The sequence below is a fragment of the Pseudopodoces humilis genome, chromosome 19, assembly GCF_049639895.1.
Source record: "Pseudopodoces humilis isolate 2021_Gansu_Grassland_sample_001 chromosome 19, ASM4963989v1, whole genome shotgun sequence".
Taxonomy (NCBI): domain Eukaryota; kingdom Metazoa; phylum Chordata; class Aves; order Passeriformes; family Paridae; genus Pseudopodoces; species Pseudopodoces humilis.
This window is the reverse complement of record NC_142218.1, coordinates 8,940,924-8,957,412: the sequence shown is the minus strand read 5'-3', so window position 1 is coordinate 8,957,412 and position 16,489 is coordinate 8,940,924. Positions and strand designations below refer to the sequence as shown.

Below are 16,489 nucleotides of genomic sequence, written 5' to 3'. Positions count from 1 at the left end.
AGATCAAGTGCTACAAAGGTTCTGCTTGCAAAGAAAAGCTCAAATGAATGACAGGGGGAAAAAAAAACGGGGGGGGGAGAGGGAGAAGGAAGGAAAGATGAAATTTTCCACCCTTTCTTCAGCAGTGTATCTAGCCAGATATCTTTGGTTGGCTTTTATGCCAAGGAAAAATTACTTTCTGGCCACTTGTAAGCTAAGAGGCATGGCAGAGAGGTACATCTGCAGAATGCCAGGCTCTAGCTGTACTTCTGAAAAATGTATGCATTGTTTACAAAATTCAGGCTGTAAGTTGTGTTTTGAGGAATGAGATGGAGGATCTGAAAGCCGAGCAGATGATCTCCACTGATCATCAGTGAGTTTGTGTCTCATCAGCCAAAGAAAAAAAGTGATTCAGTTCCAGAATTATTTTGTTAAAAGAGCTAGAAAATACAGGAGAAAAAAATCCCAGAATTAAATACTTCTTAGTGGATGAAGAGTGTCCTAAAAGTATCCCAAGCACCAGCCCTGCTGCTTTCCCTGGGAGTTGTGAACGGAGAAAAGCTCTACCACAAGTGAGATTTACGGCTGCCCTTGGAAGGTGCTCGCCACAATCCAGAGCACGCTCTGCACCGTGGGCTCGAGGCGTGGAGGGAAGATGGAGCAGGGAAGGTGCTTCCTCCCCAGGGAACGGGGTGCACAAAGGGTGTCTCTGCCATGCCACCTTGAGCCGTGCCAGAGAGCCCTCCTGTGTCCCACGGAGCAGCCGGTCCACGCCGTGCCCTGCAGCCAGAGGAGCTCAGGAGAAGTTGCTAACGCGGTGATGTGGCGATGGCTTCGTGCTCCCCGTGTCACCTCTGTCCAGCACAGACAGTCACAGGGTGACAGAGACACGGGCAAAGCGCCACCTGCCCCTGGGTGTTATACCGAGTTGCTCAGCTACTACCCCAGCAACGAAATAAAACAAAGAAGCGTGAACCAAAGCCCTGCAGTCACCCCCGTGAGTGCCTGCCAGCTCTGCCTGTGCTGCCACCACTCTCCGTACCCCCCCAGCCTCGCTGGCCTGCTGCTCCAGCCCGAGGCAGGCTGGAAGGAAGATATGATTTAAGGTCCAGCACACACGTAGATACATCGGACTGCACAGCACAGGAAAAGCACGGTAGTACCTAGGAATGCTTCCCTCGATGGTGCCACGACATGGTACACACACACACACACAGAAATCTACAGGGAATGCATGGGGATGGAGTGTTGGCAGTGATACAGACCTTGGCGATGGTTCGGGCTGCTGCTCTTTCCTTTAAACAGAAGCAATAGTACATTAGCATGGTGTCAGGTGGCAAAAGATGTTGCTGCTTCACTGTTAAAACATAACGAAACGACAATACCAAACAATACAACTAAGTGGAAGTTGTGGACAGAAGGAAGGGAAAGGAGTGCTTAATTCCTGAAGTTTCTGGCCCGGACAGAAGATCACTGGAGACTCACACAACCTCAGAGAAGACACACACAACGCACAGGGCTGAAGGTTTCACCCCAACCCATCCTTGTGCCTAGGCACCACTGAGACACCTGAGGGTTGTGTGATTTGTGTGAGCACGGGAGGACTTCTGTGGGCTCAGAGAGTGGCCCCCTTCCTTTGGAAATGCACTGCCCTCATGTTTCTGCACATGGGGAAGGGTTTGAATGGCTCCCATGACCTTGGTGCATTCGCTTTTCCTCCCTGGCCACTGGGACAGAGCTCACGTCAGATCTCCGAATGCACGGATTAATGCCAGGTGCTGGGGTTGGACATGGGTGGGAAGGAGCATGGACCCCTGCCCTGGCATCCTGGCACCCCAGGTGGGGTTTATGCCTCCAGAGCCTTTGGCAGCTACTTTACCAAAGCAGTTGGCAAAGGCACCACAGTCTGTGTTTGCAGTTTCATATTGAGATCTGAAACTGTATTGCCCCAAAAAATCACTGGGGACAAAGTGAGCTGGATGCCTACAAAAGGGCAGCCAGGACACTGCAAGCCATGCTAAGGCCACACTGAAAAATACCCCTCACCTTCACTGACCAGGCATTGGGGTGGTATTTCCCTCCAGCAATGAGGAAAACCTGCTCTGCCTTCAGCTGCTCCGATTCACAACTGCACTGGGGAATCGTGTTTAGCTGGGGCCTCCACCAGCCCTGCCCCTGCAGCCCCCCAGAGAGGGAGCAGACCATGTTTCTCAGCAGATACAGCTCTGCCTCCCCTAACACAGGTGCCCTCTGAGTGTGATGCTGCACCAGCCCTGGCCCTGCCACTGCTCAGCAGCGACCACTGAGACCTGCACAGAGCCCTCAGCTAATGGAGAGACTAATAGAAATCTCTTTCCGCCCCTCTGCTTCTTGCTCAGAAAAGCTTGGAAGCCCAGCCTCAGTCACTAGCTCAAATACTCACATTTTAAAATGTTCAGGCTGACCCAGGGGTGTATTCTTCAGGGAGGCACACAGCCCAGGGCAGGCCCCATCGCACAACTCCCAGCTGGCCCCGATGCCCACTGGCCCCTCTCCATCCCTCCCAGGGTCTGCACACTCCCCATTCACCAACAGGGCAGCCTTGACTGCTCAAAAACCCCAAGAATTACCCCTCCCAAGCAGAGGCTGAAGGTGCAGGGGATTCATGTAAACCTTGCCACAGCCAATTCAACAAAAATGTCTCACTGCTGCAACCTTGCCTGCTGTCACTGGAGGGAACAGAGAATGAATTAACACATCACGGGCCTGAGTGTCCTCTGAGTGTGGGGAGGAGCAGAAAGGTCAGAGGAAAACTGGGATCACAACCTCCATCAGCCCCTTTGAGAATACGACTTTGAGTTGTCAGTCAAGCACCGTGACATTGCTCCAGAGCCAAGTTAGGCTGAAGGAATTCATATAGAGCACAGGAGAGGGGCAGGGAGGAGGTCACTGAGTGACCCATGTGGGACCAGCTGTCAAACCTCTTTCATCTTCAAGGATGTCCATATGCAGGAGGGGAAAAAGAAAAAAGAAAAAAAAAGAAAAATATTGCAAATTGTGTGAGTTCCAAACTCTCTTAACTCTGCTGCTAACCTGAATGTCAGTCCTGACTTGCTCTTCAGGTTCCTCAGGAGCTCCAGCTGGTTCAGAGGAGGGATGAGTCTAGAGGGACAAAACAAAGAGCATTAATATCCAGACAGAGCTGATTGCAGAGCCTCCTGTCTCGGCAACTTCCCCTGCTGCCCCATCCTTTCAACCAGAACCAGCTTTGTGCCACCAACTGCAGCTGGGGAACAGCTCAGGAAGGATGGAGAGGGGGTTGGCTGCTACTTCCAACAGTGTCCTAAGGCAGAGCAGTGGGGTAAGAGAGAGAAAGTGACAGCAAGAGAGAGAGAGAAACTTGTCTGCACCACTGGATTTTGAACCTCCCCAAAACCAAGCAGCTGCCAGGGTTCCTGGGCAGCCCGGTGGTGTTTTGGCAGAGCTGTAGTCTGGCAGGTTGGCATTGCTAAATGGAGAGAAACTCCAGCTTTGGGGGAAAATAGGAAAACTCAACCCTGCTGCTCTCAGGGATGTGGGAGGGCATGGGAAGGGGCAGAGAAAATAAGGACCTGGGGTTGGGAGCATCCCAGGAGAAAGAGCAGTGTGCTCCAGTTCTCTATTCTCCATGTCAGGTTTTGTCCCAGAATGAGACAAAATCTTGTGTCACTGCCTTCCAGAAAACCACAGGGCTTCATTCCCTTCTCAGTTAAAAAAAAAAATAACATATATATATATATATATATATATATATATATATATATATATATTAAAAAAAGCTGACAATGGGAATCCTGGTAAGAATTAAAAGCTCAGTGAACAAAAATCCTGTGGCCTGCTTTTGTGCTTAAAAGCCGTGAAATTAGCTCAACATCCATTTTTAGGTTCTTCCTTGAGACCCTGGAAGTCCAGGGCTTGCTCCATCAATATTTAATACTGATATTCCCAGCCAGGTTTTCAACCAAGAGAAAGATAGGCTGGAGGTGTCAGGTGGAGACTGAAAGAAATGAGGCTTCTAAAAAAATAAAGGGAGAGATATTCATGCCCACATTTCTTCAGCCATGATGAGACCAATAGTTTCACACTTTAACTAGAAAAAAAACCAACTCAACTGGAAAAGCCTCTTCTCTGCATGCAAAAAACCTATCCTCAAAACCACAGTGGTTTAGCAGAGATTTTGTGTTCACAAGATTGAGGCAATCAGAAAATTTTCCAATTCTAAGTATGGAGAAAAGAATAAAAATAGGCCTGAAAAATTTTGGCTCGGCTCCCCAGTCGCTTCCATCCAGAGAAAAGCACATCCTGATCTGCTGAATTAATGATCCTCTTCATTCCAGACATCAGGAAGAAGCTGACCTTGATGCAGTGGAGCTGTGCATGAGTGCTGGGCTGTCACCTCCCTTCAAACACACCATAGGGTTTGGAGATGCATTCCAGGTTGGGAGAGGTGGTGCATAAAATCCAGCACAGGGTGTACTCAGCAGGTAATGAAGGGTACACAGCTCTTCTTTGGTGAATTAACTCCTCAGGGAGGTCCATACCCAGCAGAGCACAGGAAAATTGCCCCATTCTCTCCAGCTGGGATTGCAAATCCTGGGCTCTCACTGGTGCATGTCACAGATGAGGAGTTCATTAGCTCAAAAGACTGGAGGATTCAGGATTCCAAAATGAACTATTTCTTTTGCATCAGCCCATGGTCTGCAGCGTGCTGAAGGTGGCCACCTCTTGGGCCACCACAGATGCTTCCATGAGGAAGCACAGACACACAACAAACACAGAAATTCACCATTTCTGTGGTTGGTTCATGGGCCTGCTACGTGAGGTGGAAATCACCAGTATCTTACTGAAATAATTATTATTGAAAATGGGTGAAAACCTACACATATTTCAGGACCTGAAATTTAATCTCAGCTAAATGCTCAGCCTAACCTGTCACTGCAAGAGCAGCTTGGGGAACAGCTACTGCACCACACCATTTCTCCAAACCCTTAAAAACCAAAAAAGGCAGAACTCCGCACAGCTCTTGAACTGAGCTTTGCTGTGGAATGCTGGATGCACGGCCCCCTGCCCTGGTGTGTGCCCAGGGCACAGGGGACGCAGGTGCCACCATGCCAGGTGCAGGAGGAACCTCTGTCTGGGGCTCCTCACGTTTTCTCTCTCTCCTCCTGGTCCGTGTGTCACTGGTTAGCGAGGGAAGCGCGTTCCGGTTAAGGGGGAGCTGGCTGAGGAATCTGCACACCACGGGACACACACAGCTCATGCCACCCACCACAGCAACGCTTCTGAGCTGCTGCAGGTCCCCCCAGCTGCCTCCACCACCCCTCCCAGTACAGCACAGAGAAAGGCCACGCTAACTCCGGGCGCCGGCTCCCACATCCGCAGGGAAAGGCGGATCCGCTGTTCCTGGGAGCACAGATAACTTTTCAAGCATTAGGGGACGGGAGGGAGGTCATGCCTCGGGCCAGGACACCACCAGAACCCCACAACACGAGGAGGGCAGCAGCACACGGCACGGTGGGAGCTACAGGGACACACCACGACACGCACACGGACGCCACGATGATTTTTTTGAACAGTCCCAGGATGAACAATTAAGGAGACGGTGACAGGGAGATGGGTTCTGGAATGGAATGAGAACCTAAATGAGCCTCCATGCGGTGCTGGAGTTCCTATGGGCAGCCAATTTTCTCCCTAAACATGACTTTATGTCTCCAGCTGAAGCTATTTTTCATGACTGAGAACATTTATGAAGCTTATAAAATACTTCATTACAACAAATGGAACGGAAGTGGCACATTCTTATTCCTCTCCCAGTAGTAGAAAAATGTCTTAATTCTCAAAACAGGCTGTTGTTTAGCACAAGAGGAAAATATATTCTTAATAATATCCTTGCAGTTCATTGATGCAATTTGCTATAAATTAAGCACACAGAGCAGTAAGTGTGATTTACTAAGGCTGTAAAACTTGCATCTGTGAAAACTGGAACCGGGTTTCGAAATCAGACACTAAATCACATCAGCTCTAGTGGAATTACTGCATCTAGTGAGGATTTAAACTGTTCTAAGAACAGTGCTTGGCTTGCAGTCTTGAAATGCAAGTCATTTATTCCCCATTTTAAAATATTAACTTGACTACACCTTCAGATACCCATCTCATATAAAATACACCTGTGATTTGCACATCTATTCCTTTCTGCAGAACCTGAGAAAATATTATTTATCATAAATCTTACACAGCCATATCCAGGACTTTGCATTTGGATTGATCCCAAAAGGTTAAGTCCAAGATTGAATAACTGTGGCTAATAACTGCTTAGCTCTAGGTGGGTCTTGGAACTAAAAACTGAAATGGAAAAGTCCTGCTGAGATGAAGCATTCTTTCACAAAAAAACCAGATTGGATTACTCCAAGAAATGAATGATCGTATCAGTTTAGCCTCAGATCTTTCTCTTCTCCAGGTTTTTCCCTCAAAAGCAGGCACAGCTGCTCTGGAAGTTTTATTCTGTGCTACCACTGATGTGCCCTGTGGTGCCACCCCACCAGCAATCTCAAAGCCAGCATTACCAGGTGGGCACAACTCCTGCAGCTCAGAGCCAGATAAATGGCACAATGAAGGATGGGAGAAGAGGGCTGGAGAGAGGGAACACACAGGAGTGAGGGCAGAGGGAAATGGAAGATGAAAGGGGATGTTTTTCTTGTTAAGCGTTGCATGGATTGGGGGTGGGGGGAGGTTGGAAAGACCATCAAGAAATCATCCTTAACAAAGCAAGCTTATCAAGCACGCTCCCATTCTCCTTCCTTACATCATCATTTTGGCAGTTTCCCAACACTTGTGTGTACCAATAGCTAAAATGTACATAGGGGTGCAGGGGGTTAGTCTGTAGCAGCAGGAGGGCGCGTCTGCTTTGGGCTTTCACTCATTCCTTGGAAAAAAACTCATCTTCAAAGGTTTCTGTCTTTTTTGTTTGTTTGTTTTGTTGTTTGTTTTGTTTTTTTTAATTCAAGGCTTTGCATATTACAGTCCCAAATGAAGAACAAGGAGTGACATGACACACACTTTCAGAGTCACATGCACTTCATACCTGGAGGCACCATACGTTTGCGTTTGCGTGCTTTTCAAGTGTTTTCACCAAAGAAAACCAAAGGGGTAAGAGAAAGAAAAACAGGGAGGGGGGAAGTTGGGGTGGAGGAGAGGGGGAAAGAAACAGAATAAAGAAAATTAGCATATGAACGAAGTGTGTCCCCAGGAGCAGATGCTGTGGCCAGGCTCAGAGGTGAGCACAGGAGCGTGGACTGAGCTGGCTCCCGCTGTGGCTGGCTCAGGAGCCACAGCACGCCTGTGTCACCCTTGGGGACAGGCAGCTGGCACCTTGCTCCGAGAGCAAATGGGCACCACGGGGCAGGGAAAGTGTGGGGGCCTCCCAGAGTCCTTCCATGGGACATCCACAGCCCTCGGCCCCACCAGCCAGGTGGGGCTGGGCTGCTGAATGGGCAGGATGTGTCCATGGGTTTGGCTTTTTTAGTGAAAACCAATATATAACAGCAGTTCAGATCAAGGCCCTGCTCTCATGAGTGACAATAAGAGCAGATTTTTTTCTAATAAATGCAGTGGCTGATGCAGAACAGGTTATTTATGATCTCTGGGTGCACCAAGCCAACTCGTGCATTACAACCCAAACCACACCTGCACATGCAGAGGCCTTGTGCTTATTTTCGAATTTGGTTCTGCCACATTTTGGATTTAAAGATGAAATCTGGGATTCTCTCAGAGGCCACCATGTTTTCCCTGAAACAAATCAGAGTAGCTCTACTGCACTGCTTGGAGTGATGCTCTGGAGCCATGTGAGCTCCTCCAAGACAGGTGTAACAATTTTCTCATATCAAGCAGCCAAGCCTTTCCAGAGATGCCTTGGGAAGAGAGATGAGCTAAAGGCACAGGCTCCTGCTGTGAGGAATAAGCAGCTCAGTGTTGAGCAGAAAGGATGCCGAGTGGTGACTGCAGATCATCCCCGGGCACCAGAGAGGGGGATCTTGTGTTCCTCTAGCCCACCTCCAAACCACGCTGTGCACTGCAGCCATGGCCTTAAGGGGCTGCTGGGCTTGACGTGCTGCTACAGCTGCAGCAGCACCAGCAGCAGCACAGGGCTGCCAGTGCCTGCTAGCTGGGTTGGGAAAGTGGGGAGGCAAGGAGAGATGGTCAGTGTGAGTGATGCAAGCTGCAGCCAGAACATACAGTTACTCCCTTTTTTTAAAAAAAAAATAAAAATAATCCACCTAATTTATTTGACAGCATTCAAAATACAGTCAGAAGGGGTTCACTGCTTTTTTGGTAAAAAACACAAACAATTTAATTGAGGGCTGAATCCATTGGTGCACCCACGGCTCACTTGCCCGGGTGATGTTCACTTGATCTGAGCACAAACAGGAGCTGGGATTTAAGGGAGAAGCTGAGAGCCCAGAGAATCCATTTCTAAGGAAGCTCAGAGTGGCACTGCTGTGTGGGGCTGAGCAGCACCCACAGCAGCAGCCAGCAAAACTGCTACAACCCTGCTATAAATCTGTCCTGGCTTTTTACTCAAGATAAGCAGGCTCTCCAAACTACTTTTTTTTTTTTTTTTTCCTTCTCTTTCTCCTCTCCAGAGTTTCTATTTAGCCTTTTCTGGAGATCTTTAGCTCAGATTTCTTCCTACATATTAGCTCTGTGGAAATACAGGTTTTAACAAGGAGGTTGTGTAACAGGTAATCAAAAGGGTGTCACTGCATATCTGGCTGCATGGTAAGTTCAGTATTTCAAAGAGCAGTAAAATCTGCCAAAGTCCACTGAAAACAAGCCCTGAGTGCCTGCATTTTGCAGTGGATTTTGGGCCAAGCTCTGTCCTCATCCTCTCCAGTAGCTGATCCCAGGCAGTGCTGCAAAGTTACAGCCAGAAGGTCAGGTACTGGGAGGGAGAGTTTCAATGGGTGAGTTTAATGCTATTGGAAAACAGCTTTGTTCTGTTCTGTTGGGTTGCTGTTTTGGTTTTTTAGACAAAATCTTCAAGTTGGTTCCTAAATTTCTAGGGGAAAAGCAACCAATCAGACACACACTGGGAATGAATCCAATGAGAACTTACTGACCACAGCAATGGGACTTCCAACAGGTTTTTATGATGGGTTAAGAGGCTGGCTGCTGTGTTTGAAATACAGGCTAAAGCTTACCCCAGGAAATACATCCAGGCTGTCTGCCTGAGGGCTCGAAGGCACCAGTAATATGGAAAACAGGAAGGGATTATTCCTGCAGTGGCGCAGCCCAGTGCTGGGCACAGCCCTGCGTGGGAGCGGGGAGGTGGGGCACAGGGAGCCCCATCACACCCAACAAAACCCCACGGTGCTACAGGAATATCTAGCAAACATATCCAACCATTCTACAAACCCAGAGAGTCATGGATCACCTCTAAAAATCCACCAGGAATGGGCGCCTGGCTCTGCCCAGGATGCAGGGATGAGGCGTGGGGTGAAAATGAATAGAACATCGTGCATTTTAGCTTCTAAGGAAGCCACAAAGCCAAAGGGGGACATGAAGGATGCAGTGCTTCCCCATGTCCTGGAGGGCTTGGAGGCATGTCAGAGGACTCTGTCCCCAGCTCCATGAAGCTCCACAGCCCAGGAGGCTGTTAATTTCCACAGTACTGCTCTAACCCGTGTGGTTTCACCTTAAAAACCTGCCTGAGCAAGGCAGGTGGCTGCTGCTAAAACACTCTGGTGTTCAGCAGCCTCATCCATCATGGTTCCAACATCATTCCCTGCTTGTGTCAACACCCTGGGATGGATAAGTGAGATACAAGAAATGGGAAAACGCTCTCTGAATCCTGAGTTAGTTTTCCTCCTCTTAGAGACAAAAAAGGAAAAGAAAGGAAAGTAGGACCCAGGGAAAATGCACCTGGGAGAGTGCCAGGCTGGTCAAGGCTGGGAGAGAAGTTTGCTGAAAGGCAGAAGGAGGACCATTAGAGACCTGTTGGACCAGCAAGGAGAGCCTGAGAGGGCACGAGGAGCTGCAGGTAGGGTGAGGGTGGTGTTTACCTATGATCCAGGGCAGCTTGGAGGGAGGTCTTCACACCTGGGCACGGCAACTGTCACAACACAATGCAACTACCAGCAGGCGTGGAGAAATAAAGGTGAAAAGAAGAGCATGTACACACAGAAAGACATGGGAAGAAAAAAAAAACCACAAAAAACACAAAGCAACAGAGAAATTAAAATCAAGTCAAAAAGAAAAACAATGAAAAAATACAAAGAAAAAAAAAAAAAAAACTCCAAAAGAAAAGCATATACCAGCTCTTAGGAGCTCGAAATCAACTTTTTCAACCAAAAAAAAAAGTAAATAAATAAGCAAAATTATATATCCAGGTAACTATGGAGACAGTGGCATTACGAGGAAGGCAGTGGAGGAGGAAGCTGGAGGAGGAGGAGGTACCTGTACATGGGGACGGTGACGGTGCGTTCGTAGTACTGCCAGGTGGAGTGCAGGTCTGTCCGGGACAGGTTGGTGGCATAAAATCTCCAAGCCGCCTGTGCAGGAGGAAACCCAGTGAGATTGTGCACCCAGGCACAGCCAGAATCACCCCTGGGTTTATAAACCTCAACCAGCACCAAGTCCTGTGGGATGGATCCAACATTCTGCCTTCTCCTTGATTTGGTAGGTGACAAACTTGGGGTGGTACCATGATCCTCCTGACCATTCACTGCCAGGCTGAGGTCAGGATGGGTGCTGTTGCCCATTAAGAAGTGAAAAATGTGGAGAGAGAGGAGCAGGGGAATGTAAAATGACTCATTTAAATTCTCCAAGATGTACAGCGAGGCCAGCCTTCTGCAAGGACATCTGCTCTCATGAAGAAAATGCTCCCAACTGTACCTTTATATCAGGATAAATATTCTCTTTGGGGAGAAAAAAAGGGTGAAAACAGATTGTCCCAATGCATTTGTCTTGCTGAGCTGGCTGCTTGCTGAATTCCATCCCTTTTCTCTCTAGATTCCCCACCACATATGCTGTTTTCCCATGGTTGATTTCCTGGCATTTATTCCCAGACAAAACCAGTCACCAGCTGCTGTCTCACATCTTACACACACGGCACCATTTGTCTCCTCCCCATCTTCCAAAAGTCTATGAAGCTCCCCAAAACCAGGATGATGTAACCACAAGGTTCCTTGGATGTGACCCTCACCTGGATCAGGCCCGCTGCTGGGTTTCGCCTCTTCTCAAAGTGTTTTTGTCGATGCTGCTCTTGCACCTTCAAAGCAAATCCCGAACCCAAGATGCCCTGGGGAAGAGAACAACAATTTGTTGCTAGGATGGGTTTAGTTAACCTTCCTCTTAAAATCTGTGGCCAGCTTTCTGAAACTCCAAAGGTTTTTTTCCTGGCTCATTTTTTGATTCAAACATAGAGGAAGGAAGGAGCCTCCATCCCAGCAGCTGTGGCAGACACTATCCAAGGGGCAGCAGACTTTTCTGGCACTCACTGGAATTGTAAATTTTCCCAAACTACCTCCAGCCAACTGATAAAATACAAAAGAACCCCAGCGTGATGGCATTCAGCAGATTATCCCCATAGGAATCCAGATCCTGCAACACACTGAAATGCACTGCCAGAGGGACAGGGGGAATGTGCTGAAATGGTGTAATTGCAGAATAACAGATTGCATTGGGTTGTAAGGGACCTTAAAGCTCATCTCATTCCAACCCTCTGCCATGGACAGGGACACCTTGCAGTATCCCAGGTTGTTCCAAGCCCCGTCCGCCCTGGCCTTGAACACCTCCAGGGATGGGGCAGTCACAGCTTCTCTGGACAGCCCGTGCCAGGCCTCACTACTCTCACAGGGATTGATTTGTTCTTAATATCCAATCTAAATCTACTCTCCTTCATCTTAAAGCCATTAATTACCCCAAGGAACGGCCTTCTGGAGGAAAAAGTGCTTTTTATTGTTTCCATAAATATTTGTGCAGAGCCAAATTGAAAGTTCCCATCCCATTTGCTCATGCAGGCGATGCACAAACTGTGGATATTCAAACAGGCTTTTTCCTTTTCTCCCTCATTTTTTGATTCACAAGCCACAAAGCATCACAGTCAGGAGGCCTCTGAGTGCATCACGCTGTAGGTGTTAGAGTGCCACCAGCTCCAGGGGCTGGGGACAAGGCCCAGGTGAGCTCAGCTCCCCCCACTTACGGCAGGAAGGGCGAAGAAGGAGACGCCGATGAGCGTGAAGGTCGCCGCCAGCAGCCGCCCGTTCCAGGTCTGTGGATACTTGTCCCCGTAGCCAATGGTGGTGAGAGTGATCTGCAGGGAGGAGATCAGTGCCCAGCCCTTGGTCAGACAGCCTTAAAACTGAAACAACACGGCCAAAGCTCCCACAGCACACGGCGGAGCTGGGTCACCATGCCCTGCACTGTCTGAGGCGCAGCTCGGGGAGCTGGGGAAGCAGCAGGGATGGATACAGGATGCACAGACACCCCAACACCCGCCCTGCTCACGTGCTGGGTTTCACACCACTTGGGAGTGTTTCAGTGCCTTTTGCTGTCAGAGAGAGCTGCCATCTGGTGCAGAGGCTGGCGGTGCTCGGAACCTCCCCCAGGAGGGGCTGTGCCTTCGGCAGGGGAAGCGAACCAGCACCGTTCCCCCAAACTCCCTTTCGGCAGCTCAGGAAAGCTATTTGCATGCACAAAATCTGCTGTTTATTCCAAATCTTCCCAGCAGCGCCTATCAGCTGGTCTCCTCTCCCCTGTTTAAAAACAGCCTGTTAGGCTGAGAGGATGAATTATGGCTCCTTCACACCACCTCATCTAGGGATGGGTTTTGTGCTATTGCAATGCATCAAGAGAGAGGTGGAAAGCTGCTGTCTGTATTTTGGGGAAGGACATGAGAGATTTGTTGGAAACAGTCACCTGAATTTCAAACTCCAGTGGAAGACACTTTTTCCCACTTCACTCCATGGACATCACATGGGAAATGCTGGCTATTCCCCCAAGGCTTCCAAGAGGATTTGGAGAGCCTGGGACTGGCAGGGCAAGGCAGAGAGGGATGGTCTGATTAGAAACATCTTTGAGACTTCTGATCCCAAAGGCTGTCCCTGTCACACAGCCTCCACGGACAGAGCTGGCCCCAGGGATGGGAGCTGACACCATGCTGATGTGGCACTGGAAACATGCATTCCATTTAGAATAAAAAATCACTTTTACACAAATGGAAGTAGGATCCCAAAGTGCCTTTTAATTGGTCCCACTAAAAGCCTTATCAATTAGATGCTATTTTGACCAAGTGGTTGAAAAATGCATCAACATGGCTAATCCTTACTGAAACAGAGTCAGAGCAAGGCTCGCTCCATAATCACTGCAAATCTGGTTTACAGTATTCTTGTAATTTCTATAGACAACAGTAAGTGTTGGATACACTAAGATCAACCAAGGGATGAGCTTCTGACCCTGAAATTTGATTTATCCCATCTCTCAACATCTGCCCATATTAGATCCATGAGCTGGACTCTGACAAAAACTGTTTATTTTAATGAAGCTTAATTTATTTTCTGAACTTCTCAGTGCCAAAACAGTCTCAGAAGCAGAAGGGATAAATCTGCCCATGGTTCTCCCCAGACTGAGCTCTAATCTGAGCTGTCACTTTTCCCTCATTGTTTATTTTCTTGTTATGTTAAATTGGGCTTTGTTTTTATTTTTCTGTCCTAACTAAAGGGCTTGAAAAGCAATTTACAGCCTCTTTCCCTTTGTTGGAATGGAGGAGCTGCTTGATCAGCCGATTTCTCCCCAAGCCTGTTATTGGGATTTGATCAGATCGGGGATTTTCATTACATGCTTTGTAATCAAGGCCAAACTAGTGATGGAGCAGAAGAACAATAACACAAGAAGATTAGAACGTCATTAATTCTCTCTTTGTTAATCGGGTAATCCAATAATTCACATGCACACGCACAGCAAACCACAAGTATTGCCCTTTCAGCAGAGATGTGAGGGGGAGTGCTCGCCCCGCTGGAGACTTTCTGCTACTTAGGCCCTATTAATTTTATAAATTTATTCCAGCGCCTTGCCCAAGTGCACTTTGAATAATTAAAGGACAGCAATACTTGTCAAAACAATTATCAAAGCGCCCCATGGCGCTGGATCTCTCTGACCCACCTCTGTCGCGACAGAGTTCAATCCCACGACTGGGAGCACATGAGTTCTTGGTTCCCCAGCAGCTCCAGCTAACTCAGAAATGTGATCCCCCAACAATTTCTATGAGGTTTATGTAAGAAAAAGAGCTAAATGGAACAGCCTGAAGCCATTTAATAAAAATGTTAACTAAGCACTCTCTAAGTCAATACCTCACGTAAGTGATAGAAGACGGAGGGTTAATGGACATTTTATTTTAATAACCAGCAGCTGCTCTATGGAAATTACTTACCAGACCCCACCAGAGTGCATCTGCGTATGTATCAAAGTGCTCATTTTCTCCCTTCTCAGCCAAGTACACCAGGAAAGAGGCCAGGATGAGGCACAGGAAGCCAATATACCAGGCAGTAATCAGCTCCTGTGAGAACATTAAAAGAAAGAAGAGAATAATTGCAGTCCTGGTGCGCATCTCCAAACGCTGAGTTTCTTGCTTGCTGCTGGATCTGAACTTTCCCTGCACTTGTTTAGGTTTTGGGGCTTTGGCTGGAGATCAGTGATGGCACTTTCTGAGATGGGACCGTGGCTCTGGCAGGCCTGAAGACCAAATCATCCAAACACACACAGCAAATGGAGGAGGGGATGTTAAGAGCTCCATTATTGCAAGAACTGGAACTGAGATTTAAAAACTCTCATATTTCCCCAGTTCACACAGGGAAGTGGAGTTGAAACTGAAAAGGAACCCCCAGATCTCTGAATATTCTACTTAGGACAAGTCCAAGCCACTAAACAAGGAGGAACTGTGAAGTTGGGGTCTTGTTGGACTATCCCCCAGCTGCAGGGAAGTTTTAATTCAGAATTCACAGGAGTGATTATTTTTGGATTAGGTTAGTGCAAGGGTGGAAAAAGGAGATGCACAAATTTCCTATGATTTTTACACAGTGCTGGAGAAGCTGGCTAAGCTTCTCTGGGGAAAAGAAAGTGAAGGAAACAGGAGAAATGCTAAAATCGTAAATACAGCATCAGGAAACAGCAATTTAACAACAACCTCTTCCCAGACTGATCCCCCTACATCAGGGATTGGTCCCATGACTGGAATCTCTCTCTCCCTTCCCTTCTTGACTGGTGGAGCACTCCATCAGACCTTGTGTCTCCGACTGTGTTGCTCCTCTGCATTACCTACGGTGTCCCTCCAATCTCCTCTTCCAGGCCTGGAAGAACTTTGGGATGGAGAGCTGAACCAAAGCAGTGTCTCTGGTGGGGAGAACACAAAGAGCAGCTCCACGTCCTTGCCTGGGCCTTGCTCACCTTGCTGTGTGCGTAGACCACAGAGCCCAGGAGCTTCCAGGTGCCGCCGCGCCGGTCCATGCGGATCATGCGCAGGATCTGCAGGAACCTCAAGCTCCTGAGTGCCGAGGTGGCAAAGACGTTCCCTTGGGACCCCGCCGCCAGCACGGCGATGGATGCGATCAGCACCATGATGTCTGCGGGAACACGGGGCAGGGAAAGGTGAGGGAGCGCTGCCAGATCACCACCAAAGGGAATGGCATTGCCACTGCCTCGGGCAGTGCGTGACAGGGGTCTCCTACACCTGTGTCCCCTGCTGGAAGGGCACAGAACTAATCTGAAACTGGATGAGAGGAGCCACTGCACCCCTTTGTGGAAAGCTTTTTGTTCTCCATGCTCATCATTCCCATAGAACATGGGTCAAATGCTGCACAGCCTGAATTTTGATCTGATTCAGGGTTAACATGGGATTAAATCCTTGCCAAAGGACCTGTCTTTTATCAGTCATAGGTGCCTGTTACACAGAGAAAGGAACTCCCACATCTAAACTGGGAATGAAAATCTATACATCCTCCATAATCCTAAGGTGCTTAAGGACAATGGAAGTCCAAGAAATAGGCCATAAAACAAAAAAGTCTTGCTCAATACATATCAAAGATCCCATAAACCTCCCTCTTCCCTGATTTATAGGAGTGTTTTGCTGTGGAATAAACTGAAATCCTGCATATGTCCATTGCCAGCTCCCAGACAGTCACAGGCAGTCTCCATAGCGAAGGGCACGGCCACTCTGTCCATTTCTAATCCCAGAAAATATCACTGCTGTGCCCAGATGGTCCCTCTCACAGGAGACTTTCTGAGTGCTTTACAAACAATAATTAATTAAGTCTCACAACTCCCTTGAGAGGCAGCTCATCAGCACCAGGATGACACACAGAGTCTCGTTGACTTGGGAACAATTTGGTGTGGAGGTTGGACGTAGGATTGCAGGATTCCAGTTCCTCTGCTCAGCCTCTCCCTGCTAAACCCTGTTTCTGTGAGCTGTCAGTAATGCTTGAGGTGTGTAGGGTTAGGGTTA

At 48.3% G+C, this 16,489-nt stretch overlaps 1 protein-coding gene across 4 annotated transcripts in view; it reads right to left on the bottom strand.

Moving 5' to 3' along the window:
* KCNQ2 (potassium voltage-gated channel subfamily Q member 2) overlaps positions 1-16,489 on the bottom strand; it is a 74,610-nt gene that overhangs the window by 33,011 nt on the left and 25,110 nt on the right. For 2 of the 4 annotated variants that reach the window (XM_088064484.1, XM_088064483.1), the window contains exons 4-10: positions 15,436-15,611; positions 14,423-14,548; positions 12,197-12,307; positions 11,198-11,293; positions 10,450-10,544; positions 7,079-7,108; positions 3,052-3,120 (exon numbers count right to left, since the gene is read on the bottom strand). In XM_088064484.1, coding sequence (XP_087920610.1) covers positions 3,052-3,120; positions 7,079-7,108; positions 10,450-10,544; positions 11,198-11,293; positions 12,197-12,307; positions 14,423-14,548; positions 15,436-15,611 — 703 coding nt within the window. Of the gene's footprint in view, positions 1-1,244; positions 1,275-3,051; positions 3,121-7,078; positions 7,109-10,449; positions 10,545-11,197; positions 11,294-12,196; positions 12,308-14,422; positions 14,549-15,435; positions 15,612-16,489 lie in introns of all 4 variants that reach the window. The other 2 variants (XM_005524792.2, XM_005524793.2) reach the window with 2 other exon arrangements.